The sequence below is a fragment of the Mesitornis unicolor genome, unplaced genomic scaffold (genome assembly GCF_000695765.1).
Source record: "Mesitornis unicolor isolate BGI_N332 unplaced genomic scaffold, ASM69576v1 scaffold23363, whole genome shotgun sequence".
In the NCBI taxonomy this organism is placed as follows: domain Eukaryota; kingdom Metazoa; phylum Chordata; class Aves; order Mesitornithiformes; family Mesitornithidae; genus Mesitornis; species Mesitornis unicolor.
In genome coordinates, this window is record NW_010175661.1 from 26351 (window position 1) to 41235 (window position 14885).

Sequence of the window (14885 nt, forward strand, 5' to 3'; positions counted from 1 at the left end):
AATCACAGCACTAAAAAATAGCACAAAGTGCTGACTGTGATAATTTAGAAGAGAATTTAGAAAAGTTTTGAAATTAAAATAAAGATGGACAAAAGCATTTTTTACCATATTATTTTAGTAAGAGTTCTATTGTTTCTTCCACAGGTGGCACCAGCAATAAATTTATATGGTCAGGAGCATATATCCAGAGAGTCTATGTCTCACCCTAAGAAAGAACTGAAAACTTCAGTAGTTTATTCTGAAACTATTGCATACTGAAGAATTCAGCTCAGCCAAAGTAACTTGAAAATATTTTGGAGAGGTTTCAGATAGGCAATTTTAAAGTAGTCAGCAACATGTATTTTTTCCAAGTTTGGTCAGCCAAGAAATACAAAACATTAATTGTAATAGATGGAAAAAATTTAAATGTTGTCAACTTTAATGACGTTTGTAATTACTATGCATGAACTTTGTTTTTCTCTGTGATCAGATCACTCCAGTAAATTAACATTTTCTATATTTCATGAATTAAAAAGAAAGATTCTACAAAGAAAATACTGAATGTTAACTCTACTATGCTGCACACATTATCTACCTGAAAAGGAAAAGACTGATCAAATTTTAGCAATGTACAGAAACAACTACAAAATTACCCCTAACGTTATCAATTACCTCTTCTTCAGCTTCATACGCATTATGTGACCATTCTAACATTACACTGGAACTGTCCACCTAATAAATCCCTTTTTTATTTTGAACTTATGTTTGCTTTATCAGTTGTTTGTTTTTTTTTAAAACTGTACCTGCATTCATTTGCAGAGTGGTTTTACGAAACTATTTAAATATTTACATCAAAGTGTCTAAACATCAAAACCAACACTGTTGACAGGATTTATTGTAAAAATGATTTATTGGTAGGAAGGAAGGAAAAGTCAGTGCCACACTTGGCAGATATTTTCTTTACATCTAACCTTCCCAACAATGTATACTTTTCTTTTGCCACCTAATTGCTAATTCTTTTACGCTGAAATATTTTAAGTAAACCTGATAGTGCCTTCAGTGAAACTAGAGGTCACCCCACACCTCTTACGCGCAAAATTATAAAAGATGCACATGAATGTCCCCTAGTATGGTTGTACATTCTGGTTAATTCCCAATCTACCACTCTCATAAACCCTTAATTTTAATTTTGTCAAACTTCACGACTGATTTTTTAAAAAAACTTGAAAATGTATTCATTAAGATATTTCAACTGCTTTGATAACTTCTTAAATTTATAAATATGACTTTCAGATGTTTAGCAGCTGACTGACGCAATCACCAGTTTTCAAAGAACTGACATTGATCATTTATCCGCTATTTGTAACAGTTTAGCAAGACTCTTTTCCTACACAGTATTTGAGTTATTTTTCCAATATATATATAATTACAAATTTTTGCTATGTGCTACCACTTTCTCTGGTAGTTATCTGATGCTTTTTTTTTTCCTTAACTAGATTTAATGCTCATTATAAGCCTTTCTATATGCATGGCATACAACACTGATAAGTGTATTAACTACTAGTAAATGTTATATGTTAGCTCTCATATACAACTCTTTATTTTAAAAGCCATACTGCAGAAGTGGCAGTTGCACACAATTTTGTGTATATAATATTGATACTTGTACAAAAGAGAAATTTTGCTTGTTTAAAATTAGTAATGGTAGGAGAGGGATCATAAAAGCTTTATCATACATATGATCTGGGATCTACTTTCAGGATTGCTAAAGGAATCCTTTGCAATCTTCAAAAAGCATCTTGACTACACCGTCTTCATTTCCCTTTCTGTACTCATACTGCAGGATCTTTACATGGATTTCAAACATGCTCACATTCTCATGCGACATTTAATGTTTAAAAGAAAAAAGATATTGCAATCACTATGTGTTAGGTCACCGTCTTATTTCCTCCCAGTCATGCATCAGGGAAGCAGTTGTACGGCTGCATACCCCTAGGGGCACTCAGTCGAAAGCCCTGAGGGCTCTGCCCAAGTCCAGAGCTCACTTTCAGCAGATGAGATTTAGTTCCACAGAACTTCAAATGCAAGCACAAACATACGGGCTTTTCTAACTTAAACCCAGCTACTACAGAGCTCTAACAGCTGAACAAAGAAGTATTTTTATGCAGAATTTCATTGCTATACAGATACTGAAGAACGTCACTAAAATGTGAGAACTAATTTTATAAGGTCATTAACCATAACATACAAGTTAAATACAATATTAACATTGAATGTATCAGAACTGTGAAAACAAATTGAAAGATCTGATTGTGGGATATTGTATAAGCTGTTTTTACAATATGTTGACATCTTGAGGTCAGTAAGTCTCTATGAGTAGGCTGTAGTATCCCCAAATGACAATATGACTATGCTCCCTTTTCCTCCTCTTCTAGTTCTTCATTGAATAAGAAAAATATATGAGTAAGCACACAGCTTTCCTAAAAGAAACAATACATCTTTGTAAACAAGCCTTTTACTTATATCTTCTTTATAAAAGAAGGAATGGTTAAAAAAAATAGTTTCCAGGAAACGCAAAGTTGAAAAAAATTATAGTTTCACAGAGATGGTAACTTGTATTAAGAATGACAGTATGTCCCTGAAGTCTTGTTCAAAGACAGAATGCAAATTAAGAGACTCTTCCCAATAAATTCCATAAAATTATTTACCTCTACATGGGAAGAAACAAAGAAGGTGACTTAAAAGCTTTGAAAAAACTTTTTATTAGTCTGTTTAAGGGGGAGTTCTGGCATGGGAGAAGAGAACAGCTCCATTAGAGAACCAAAAATATCAAGATTGTGAGAACTTCTGTTTGGCATTATTCCCAGAGCACAAAGCCACACACAAATAAATTCCTTACCATAGGCTTTATCCCAACCAGGGGGATTCTTTTCTCTCACTAGGATCTTTCCTTCAAATCTGGGTTTGACAAAATTCAAATGACTTCTTACTTTCATAAATGGTTTAAATTACTTCATCAGTTTAAAACAAACAAAAGACTTTGGTTAAATGTATTTATCTTTTATCTGTCACTATGATTAGCAAATTAGATCATTCCTACCAAAAGTTATTAGGAAAAACTAATTTTTTTTGTTTCTTTTTCAGTTTGCATTATGTCTAATATGACTAATATTAGACTAAAACTACAATTTTATTTTTGTAGCTGTGATTAAGGTAAAATACAAGAAGGAGGAGAAAAGCCTAAGATAAGTGGCAGAACAAAGGGAGAGGGAAAACACACTTATAAATCCAAATGAATTTCAGATGGCAGGAGCAGGAGTAGCTCTTGAATGTGCTTTTGACTTAATTTTCCATAGCATGCCCTTTAAAACTGTTTACGCTTCAGCAGTAAGTATGCAGAAAACAGAATCATTTTCCCCAAGTTGTCACAAAAGCAATATATACAATTATACAATAATTATAATTGTATACTTGTAATAATAAGTTATACAATTGCTGCATCTCCCCCTCTTCATCTTAGAACAAATACAACAGCAACAATTCCTTCCAAATAATATACTTCAAAAATACAATAATGAACTAATGAGTACCAATGTAGCGCTTTTGGCTGGGACTGACTTTATTTTCTCCATAGTAGCTGGTATGGCGCTATGTTTTGGATTTAAGATGAAAACTGTGCTGATAACATGGGGATATTTTAGTTATTGCTGAACAATGCTTGCAAAGCATTAAGGTGTTTTCTGCTTCTTTCAGTACCCCAACCAGCAAGTAGGCTGAGGGTGCACTAGTTGGGAGGGAACCCTAGCTAACCAAAGGGATATCCCATACCATATGGCACTGTGATCAGCAATAAAAGCTAAAAGGTAGGGGAAGGAGGAAGGGGAAGGACATTGGTATGTTATATGTCTTCCTAAGTAACTGCTATGTGTGATGGTGCCCTGCTTCCCCAGAAATGGCTGAACACCTGCCTGTTGATGGGAAGTAGTGAATTAATCCCTTATTTTGCTTTGTTTGCGTGTGCAAAGTTTGCTTTGCCTATTAAACTGTTTCTGTCTCAACCCATGAGTTTTGTCACTTTTACCTTTCCTCTTCCCTCCCCATTCTGCTAAGGGTGAGTGAGACAGTGGCTGACTGCGGCTGAGCTGCCTCCTGGGGTTAAACCACAATGACTGTCATTTCCCTGAAATTTTAAACATGGTTATGAGGCTAGATCTCATGGATACCACTAAAATAAACCCAAACCTCAAGACTGCTAGGGACACCTGCCTCACCTATTTCCAACACACAATTTTTCAAATGAACAGCTGTAGAACAAGATTTTTACATCAGTATTCCTTCAGAATACTACTGCAAATCCATTTACTTTGATCATTTCTAAGAGCTCCATTTAAAAAAAATCATATTGAACACAAGCAACTTCTTTTCACGTGCTAGATCCTGTACATCTTATCCCCTCTTTTAATTTCTCAATCAGTTCTGGAATGTTAAAAGCTGATTCTTCTCTCAAATTGCTCTACAACTCAAACCCCTATCAAATAACAGCTTTTCAAGTAAGAACTACTGTACTTTTTCTCATCTTTAGCCTATGCACAAAAGCATCCCCCCATATACACTCGTACAAACCTTCTCAATTTTTTTATACAAATCTCTACAAACGCCTTGCTAGGATCCCTATAGACACTGAACAGAACACAAATGTTGCCTATCACAGTGACCAATAAAGTCTCATTCTTTTGATAGCCTGCTACATTTATGAAGCTCTCTTCTCACTTTACATTGAATCACAGAATATCTCAAGGTGGAAGAGACCCATAAGGACAATGAAATCCAACTCCTATGCTGCTCATAGGACTACCAAAAACTAAATCATATGACTAGAAGCGTTGTCCAGACACTCCTTGAATTTGGACAAGGTTGGTGCTCTGATCACTTCTCCACGGAGCCTGTTGCAGGGACCAACCACCCTCTCAGTAAAGAGCCTTTTCCTAAGGTCCAGTCTGCATGTTAGATCCAAGATTTTTGGTTTTCAAAATAAAATGAAGACAACTTTCATAACAGTAAAAAAAAGAAATTAAACTGTAATTTTTTTGTTTTTTATCACAATACCTTCTTCCAGGATGGGTCTCAGCACAACAAATGGGATTTCCTGCAATGGTTCCATGTGTTTGTGTCCAGCGCTCACAATCTTGATCTGGGGCAAGCAGACAACAAGTGTGCCAGGCATGCTGGCCTGCCCATGGTACCAGCTTCGCACAGTCCCAGGAATGTCACCCGATACGATAGTACTAGGGGAAGGCAGGCTGTCGTTCGGAAGGAATACACAACAAGACTGCACTTCAAGCTGAAACAACAAAGCCAAGAAAGATTTCTCAGAAACAGTTTATCATTTTTTCCCCTCAGTGTGGAGTATTCATCTTGGTACAAAATCTCAAGTTACTCATCCATCAGAGTTGACTGAAAATAGGCTTAGCCTTTAGTTGAACTAGGAGGAAATATGACACTATGTTAGAAAATAATATATGCTTGCGTATTATTATTATGGGATGGGAGGGAAGAAATGGTGTGATTTTGGTCTGTAAATTTGAACAGAAAGGTGTTGCCATATAAACTGAACATACATCTATCTACATTTCAACAGCTTTTCACAAGAAGCGTAATGGAGTCAGAAAATGTTCTCACAGTAAAGCTGAGAAAGCACTCCTCTCGTGCAGTTCATTAGCTTTTGTTAGCAACAGCTAAGCCTCTAGAACTAACCAACATTTCACTTGCTGTTACTATACATAAAGACTTCTATAAAGACCTATTTCAGGGAAAATTCTGTCTCGACTTCATAGTCAACAGTAACGAGCATGTACAAAAAGGTTAATCATAAGATAAACTGGGAAAAATATAAACTTTGGTGAAAAACTGACCTTAAAGCAAACGGATAGATGCACACATACACAAAGAGAAAGAGAAAGGAATAAAGTTCACAAAGTTTATACAGCTTTTGTCCTGCTTTCATTCCAAATTGGAAATAGTGCATATGGTTTCATATGAAATAGCAGGTTTTTGTTCTTTATTTTCACAGAATCACAGAATGTTAGGAGTTGGAAGGGATCTTGAAAGATCAAGCATTGCTGCTACCCTGACACATTTCTGATCATTCTGCCATTTCCTTATAAGTTCCTATAGCAAGGCTGAGTGAGCCCAAACCAAGAGCTGAACTCATCACAAGCTGTTAAACTCAGAGGAGGTGTAAGTTGCAGACTGACGGTTAGTCTTCTTTGGCTCTTACAAGTAATATTCTGCACCTGGGTATCAAATAGCCCTAACAGACTGTGCACTTGAACGCTTTGTTAAGCAAACACAAGCTATGATTCAATTAAATTCTTCACATTGTTTGGAAAAATGTAGCGAACATTTTGTACACTAGAAGATGTTATTTGTAGCTGTGATAAAAAACATCATTTGTTTGCTGTAAACTTACGTAATAGAGTCTTTCAATTTGACATCATTAAAGACATCACAGCTTAAAACTCATAACCAGGGTTTGTACTCCATGCCCTCCCATGAGGGCTAATAGCCTCTCAAGTCAACAACAGTGATTTTCAATAGCACTGGAATTCCCTAGCACCATAAGTAATTTGCCAGCCTAGTGACAACACAGATATTCATCTTTATTTCAGCATTTTTGTACCCTTTTGATTAGACAAACTGACAAGAATCACTGCAGAAAAATACAAGTAGAATTTTGCAAAAATAAATACATTGTTAAATGAAGTCTGTGTTTGTTTCTAGTTTTAGAACTGTTTGAGTTGTAAAATGAAGTTAATTACATCTTTGATAAGTAGTTTATTGATCCAAGGTTGCAGAGAGTACTTTATTTATACTGGATGAAAAGCAATGGTGTATTGTTACAGATGTAATAGATTTAGATTTTTTTTTTAAACTGCTAAATTAGTCATTGTGTCAATTTGCAATGATTTTTACAGTGACACATTAGATAATTTTCTGGTCTATTAGTAATAGGTTGCAGGTCAAGCCATTGTGAGATAATGATAAATAGATGACAAAAAAACCTTATGATCTTTATAACTTTTGTTTTATCAGTGTATTTGCTGAGTAAACAGTTTATAACAAATCATCCATTCTTCATATATATCCGTGATGATTAACATCAAATGCTGCCTGAATATATAAACCATGTGGTAATAATAATCCAAAAATTCCACCAACTTGGAGAGATACTATACTTCATCACATTACCAGCAGCAGGATCTACGGAAGATGTTTTACATTGAAGAAGAGATCTCAATACTCAGTAGAGTTTTTACACTTAATTTACAGCTCAGTACAGCTTTGAACTGAAGATAAGTTCTTAAGATCACTTTTGTTTTATTTTACTTTCCTGCATCAAGAATACTGAAGTGGAATCACAACAGTTTCACTCCTTCAAATGCCTGAGGGAAATTTCTGTTTACTTAGGCAGCTATCTTGCCATTCATTTTCAAACAACCGAACGGGAGTTGAACCATGAATTTTGGTGAAGTTTACATGATAGCATCAGGCCCTCCTTATGTAACATTATAGATCTGATTACAGGTATGATTTGCTCACTTGTGTTTCATTTAAAGTTTTATATTAATTAATTAATTTTGCAAAATATTATTGCAGGATTTTGAAGGCCAACACAATGAACATATGGCAAAATTCCATGTTTTAGGGCACATTATGCAATTATAATTATACAAGAAACTGTCAACTTGGATGCACAAGGGCCCAATAAACGCAAAATTTAATAAAAATCAATGGAATCTGTGCACATTTATCTGACAGAATCTGGAGAACTATCTAATAACAAGTTCCAGTGAAGGAATGGAAGAGCGCACCTAAAATGATGGAATTACATGTTGGACAAAAGTGAGAATGTGTGCTACAGATTGCTTCACCAATCGGAAAGTGCTTTAAAATATATGTAATACAAATTCTTAAAATTAAACTACATCAATAGCATATATTAAAGCTATCATATAAATCTTTTTACACTTTTTAAATAACTGTTAAACTGTATGTCTAAAATTGTGAAGTTAATGTAAAATGTGACTGATTTATGTAACTGAATATAAATCTGCAGCAGTAAATCTTGCATTAATGTAAGGATCTGACAATCCAAGGGAAAGAAAATGAAGTAATCTGCCAGTAAGAAGTCCTCAAGCTGGGGGTCAGATCCTGTTCATGGAAACCATCTGGTTGGGACCCTCCAAGCCACACCAAACACAAATGATCTTTTAAAAAAATATCCTATTCATTAATGCTTCACAGCTGCACTGAGTGTTACTTCATTTTTCCATGGCAACATCCTTTCTGTTTCAAGGATCTTATTTCAGTTTTGGTAGCAACGTGGTCTTTTGCCAATGTTGAACACATTCATGTGTTAAAGAGAAGGAATTATTACAAATTCTTGAAACAGAATCATCCCCTATTTTCATTTCTATTATGTCAAGGCCTATACATGCTAAGCAACATACAGTAATGATAAACCAATGAAGTAAGCAGTATTTTCCCTTCTACTTTTAAAAAGTTATGCCAAGCATATTGCTTTAAGCTTTTATTAATGTATAAGCCTAAGAAGAAGACTTTAAGACTATATGTACTGTTATATAAAATGGAAAGTATTAAGTTTCTGGAATAAATGGAGTATTTTTAATTCTTATTTTATATAAAGAGAATGTTGCTTGATAGAGGGAACAGTGAAATATATACTGCAGAAGAATTAGGTCTTCCTAACTCAGCAGGGTGAGTGGAAGGGAGTGAAACAAAACAAGTGACACGCCATAGTTATCCTATTATTGCAAGTGCAATGAAGAGGGACAGGTTGTACAAGAGTCTTTACAGCCTTTCATGACAGTGATACCACAGGGAGATTCCCTTCCCTACCCCACATTTTGTAGCTATAGAAACCCATTAGAGGCACTGAAGATGACCCACAAGGTGACACTCACATAAAGGTGTCTCCTGGGAACTGGCTTCTCTCCACATTAATCATCCTCCACCATCTGCTCTCAGCAGAAAGGTTAATGTGTTTTTCTGGGAGTTTCAGGTACAGAATATAATCTCACAATGACTCCCAAAACTGCAAAGAAGCAGCTACGCATAAGTGTTCTGGTGTGTTCATCATTATAAACCATACCTCAGCCTCTGACACCAAATTAGACCATCTGCATTTGAGCCAGACACACACTGTTAGAATTTTAAAAAGCAGGCCTGAAATTCATGTTTTGACATTAGACAAAAAGTAATAATGATACAAATGGAAAGCAGAGCACATGAGTAAGAGAACTAAGGGAGCTGGCTACCTGTACATACAAATGAGTATAATAAGGATGAGCTGCACTTTTTTTGACCACTTAAAACACAATGTCTTAGCACTACATAGCATTCCTATTCTTTTCTAAGAAAGTTTGATTCTTAAGTTTTTATTTAGCTATGGAAAATGTCCATTTTTGGTCAGTTTGTGGTAAGTAACCAACTTAAGAAATCATCCTCTCTCATAACTGCTGATAGCTGTGACTGTCAGGCTACAAGTCACAGTAAGACTCTTCCTGAACCATGAATAAAGACCACTGTTCAAGAACAGGAACTCCAGTCAATCTCATCCTCACGTTTCTGTTATTTCAATCAATGACTGAGTTTGACTAAAATTTTGTACAAGTTATAAGCCTTAGAGAATATCTTATTTTCAAGACTTTCAGGAAACAGACTCATTTTTTCAAAGAATTTCAGAGATATTTAAAGGCATGTGGAATATCTGCCTAAGTTTTATATGTAATAATTACACTCTTATTTAGTTGGCATTCGTTGCAACATTACTGATTAATTCATTTGCTTTTAATACAGATCCTTCACTGTTCTCACTGGAATTCAGCATTAACAACCAATTAAAAATAATTGTGTTTATACTGCTCCACGATTTTAGCAACTATTAGTATTAAGAACACGTAAAAAGTATTACTCTTCTACAGAGTGTAATTGCCAAAAGGACTTCAAGGCTGCATATAAAATTCTTCAATAACTAAATAATAAAACCAACTTTTTATAGTTAAGTATGAAAGTCCTTTCACTTAAATGCTAATAGCTTATCAAAACTCCAATGCACAAAATCTTCATGCAATATTCTATGATGAGCAAGCCAGGGCTAGGACGAAGCAAGTACCAGTTTTGGATCCAAAATAAACTTGCCAGTTACTTTGGTTCCAAACACATTTACTTACTCAAGCTTCCACTACAAGAATAATCCTTTGATGATTTTAAGTTACGAAGTTCTGTTTTATCTGACGACAACTACAGACTTTTCTTTTCTATAATTACATTAATAAAAGATCTAGGAACATGAAAACAGCTTTAGAAAAAAATGTACTGTTTAAGTGCTGCAGTATTTAGCCAGACAAAATATTCTAGAAATTTGCATTTTCATGCCAAAAGATCATAGAATAGAATCACAGAATCATTAAGGTTGGAAAAGCCCTCTAAGATCATAAAGTGCAACCATCAATCCAACAAAACCATGCCCACTAAACCATGCCCTGAAGAGCCACGTGTACATGTTTTTTGAACACCTGTAGTGATGGTGACTCCACCACTCCCCTGGGCAGCCTGTTCCATGATAAGAAAATACGGAAGAGACTTATGAATTTAACACATATATTTATATGTTTAATAAAATGTGCGTTATGTTTAATAAAATAAATAAAGTACTTGAATTGAAAAACAGAGTCATAACCCTCATCATCTTATCCGTTATATGTTGCCTTGCACAAATTTCAGTTTTCCCATTTAGGCTGGTATTGAAGGAAAAAAGTTATCTATGTGCATTTGTGACTTTAAAAATACATTTAAATAAAACAGATGTAGGGAATATTTGCAATAATAAAAAGAAAAGCAAGCATATCTATAAATAATTCATATTTCACTAGGAAGGATTACTGCATATTTGTTTGGAAGCACATTCTTGGACTTTTCCTGCAATGTTTCCTTAGAATCTTTTCACTGGTGACATGTAATGTCCTTCTGGCAAGGTATTGCCATGTACTTTACTAAGTATGATCAAAGCATAAGGACGGAACATATCAGAAACGTGTAAGCTGTTGCATTAATTCAAAGGGCCATTTAATTTCAACATAAATAAAAGCTAAAAATATAATTTCTTATTTATAATGATGAAAAATGAAAGCATGAGTACTCTACCAAAAACCTCTGTAAAAAGTAAACAAATCTGGAACCTCAAACAGCAGAAAGAGTATCCAATACAAAAAAAAAATCCTCTGCCAGTATTAGCTCTAATCTGCGAGCATATTGCTAGAGCAGTGATGTATTTACAAATTACTCTGAGAAAACATATGCCTGCCACTGTCATCAGCCTTCACCTCCACAAAAAACCACTAGTTTGAACACAACTTTTTTTCCTATTTGTTAACAGTCAAACTTCATTTTTAGCTGGTCAGTGTCTTAATCATTCTTCAAAACAAATCCACTTTGCTGGTTGCTCATGTTAGAAAGCCCACCTCAAAAAAGGTATAAGCAGAATATCTTAGTCCTGATTCAATTTTCCCCATTCATAAGGGATCCAGCTCTTTGTCATCCTCATACCTCAAACTTCAAGCCTCTTTTATATAGGGCATCTCATTGTGCTACATACCACCCAGACACAAAACAAAAAGGCACTGCTTCCTTTGAACAGCTTACAAATTCTCTCTCTTGACTCCCCTTATGTAGCCATTTTTATCTCCAGTGGTGACAACGTTAAGAAAGAAAGGAAAACAAGCAAAATACTCACAAAGCAGTGATGAAAGAGCTGGCTGAAAACTAAACAGAGTTAATAGAAAGCACCTCCTCAACCTCAGTATGTTCTGCAACCAAGTCAACAAGTCTGAAGTTCTTGCTCAGGCAAAACTTAAACTTTCATACTTTACAATATTTTGAACTCAAAGTACTTTCTGCATGAGAGGAGTAAAAGAGACAGCTTCCAGGAAAAGCATATATATAAAGTAAAAATCTGTTTCTGGTAGGAAAAAGGAACAGCCATTCAAAGATTACTTTCTGTCAGAAATAGCTTTGGTTTGTGTTTTTTTAATTTTATCTTAACACAAAACCAGTTTTGTGACTATATGTTGGTGTTCCAGAAAATACAAATCTCAGAATATACTGTTCAAAATGCAAAGATTATAATAATTCTAAATTATGCTAATTTCTAAGCACACACTTGATGGATACTTGGAAGAACAGAGTCCTAAATCTAGCATTTCTAAGCCATTTAGTATTTGACCATGCAGTTTTAACATTGGACTTCTGACACGGCCTTCTAAATGTGTAGCATGCGTATACACTGCTACATCAAAACTCTGCTTTTACTGATCAACAATCACAATCTAGAGCAGTCCAAGATGAAATGGTTTAATCTGAGTGGACATCTACTTATCCTTTATGAAAAGGCACACAAGTAAGCAGCTGAGCCATCACTGTATAACATCATTTTGTATCATACACCTCAAGAAAGTATTTGGCATACACAGTTTCCTCAAATACTTTTAGAAAGGAAGGTATTCTTCAAATCTAACTATGGATAAAAAGGTATATAGCTATGCTTATAATACGGAAAAGTGTGACATATACTTTTTCTTCATATATTTTTTTAAGGATCTTCCTTACTCTTAGATATAAAAAAGTATTTTGAAAAATAATATTCTAAAATCAAAGTGTTCTTTGCTTAATTTACCAAAAATAATTTTCTTTTTCTTTCTCTAAGACTTAGAAACTTCTGAAGTAAGACAATAAAACTTGGGAGCTCCTTTAAAAACCCTCTAATAAAAAGCACTAGGATGCATAAAAAGTATCATAAACTTCGGGAAGACATAGTTTTCTCCACTTCCTTTTCATCTTACCTGAAGTGTAAGGCGCTTAACTGCATTCCACACTATTCCAATAAATTCCTTCATTCTTTCTTCAGGACTTCTGCAGCTTTCAGATGAGTTCAGCATGGTTTTCACAGGAAGTGACAGAGGACGAGATTCTAATGCAAACAACAAAACTCAGTTAGAAAGAACATTTAACTAAATAATATACTTAGCAAAGAAAAAGATTACTCATTTCAAATTCTAAAAGAGTTTCTGTCACTAAGCATTTCACAATGTATGCAATAACAGTGTGTCTATTATTAGTTTTAAACTTGGCAATACAACTGTATCAGTTAAGTCTGGTGAAAAATGCAATGAAATGAAATTAAATGCTTAAACTTTTTAAATGTAAACTGCTATGCGAGTATTATGAATACTGCTTGATGTAAGCAAATTAAGACAGTTTTCAAAGTGTGATAACCTATTTGGTGACGGAATAGCAGTCCAAGAGGTTTTCACATACATTGCTGCCAGTGTAATCTAAAAAAGGTTTTTGTTTTCTAAACTCATTGTAAGAAATGAAAGACAGCTCATAATAAATTACACCCTTTGATTTGTTTTCCTTGAAAAATTCACTTAAAAACTTGAGTATGCTTCCCAATAAAAGGCATAAAAATTAAACCATTTTCATACTTTGGTTATAAAATATTAAGTATTTCAACAAAACTCAATGTTTTCTAGCAAAAAATTAAATTTCCTTAAATCATTATTTTATCATATGAATAGTAAAACATTTTAGATGAGAGAAGCATTTAATTGAAGATGAGCATAAGAGAACTTCAAAAGCAGACTAGTGAGGAGATCAAGTAGTAACTACAAATTCATTAAAAACTGTATGATGGTTCCTCATGTCATCTCTTACAGAATATCCTCCTTATGTTTTGGAATACTCACCAAATTATTATCAGCTTCTTTAACATTTCCAGTTTTGACCTACATGTTGCTGAGCTGACAAAACTGCAGGAATAAATTATGAAGTCATCATGACTTCATTTTAAACTCAATTGAAATCAACACAAGTGTGACAATTTGTCTCCAATTACACAGCTAGGAGAAATCTGTGGCATAAAAACTACAAAAAATTCTTAAAACAAAACTATGCTATCAACCAAACTCAGGTGAGCAAAAGCATATATCCTTGATATGCATCGCTGGGTCTTCAGTCAGTTTTGAACATGCAAGGAAACATGCAAGGAATTAAAAATGAAACATCTGAGAGGTGAATTTCTGCCAGGAGCATGCAATGTTAATGCCACTTGAGAAATCAATTTGTGACATATTCCCCATCAAGGCTATAAAAGACCAGAGTTCATGAATATTCTAGACAAAATCCTTCAACAAATAGTATTTTTAATGATCTAAAGAGAAACATAACGTTTATTAAACTTACAGCTATTCAAAAGATACAAAAAGAGAGGTGGTCAAAAGAGTAAAAGAGAATTTTTATGGCTGTAGTAGAATTAATCCTCTCAGACTGGCTCTGTTCCTAGCTCAAATTATGGATCTATTAGAATGATTAAAAATGAAAATTGAATCATGAGAATGTAAAAAAGCGTGACAGACAGTACTGTCTGTTGTCAGCTGTGCTGGAGACACAAACAAGTAAATTGTTCATATGCAGAAACAGCGAGGAGTAACTGTTTAACAATATTTTCTCATGTGGACACTTTATGTCATGCAGTGAGTAGAGTATTCCATCCACATTATGAATGAATCAAGTTAAAACAAAGACATTCAGTGAGGAAAACCTGTTCTGCTTTAACTTCTTACCCTACCTCAGTTCACACCATCTTCTCTGTGTAGTCAAACCCTACACTACACACATTACAAGAAAAGAATTAGGAACAGCTTGAGTACCAAGAAATATTAGAATAAAAGAATTGCTGGAGCAAGGAGCTCCAGAATACAAGTCTGTGTAAGGGTGAGAACAGTACACAAAGTCACTGTGAGACACTGGAAATTTCACAAGCAGGA

The 14885-nt window shown here is 34.5% G+C and overlaps 1 protein-coding gene across 1 annotated transcript in view; it reads right to left on the minus strand.

Moving 5' to 3' along the window:
- LOC104538325 (vacuolar protein sorting-associated protein 13B-like) overlaps positions 1–14885 on the minus strand; it is a 54334-nt gene that overhangs the window by 19373 nt on the left and 20076 nt on the right. Inside the window, exons 4-5 of the mRNA XM_010181483.1 lie at positions 12900–13027; positions 5086–5320 (exon numbers count right to left, since the gene is read on the minus strand). Of these exons, the coding sequence (XP_010179785.1) occupies positions 5086–5320; positions 12900–13027 (363 nt within the window). The remainder of the gene's footprint in view (positions 1–5085; positions 5321–12899; positions 13028–14885) is intronic.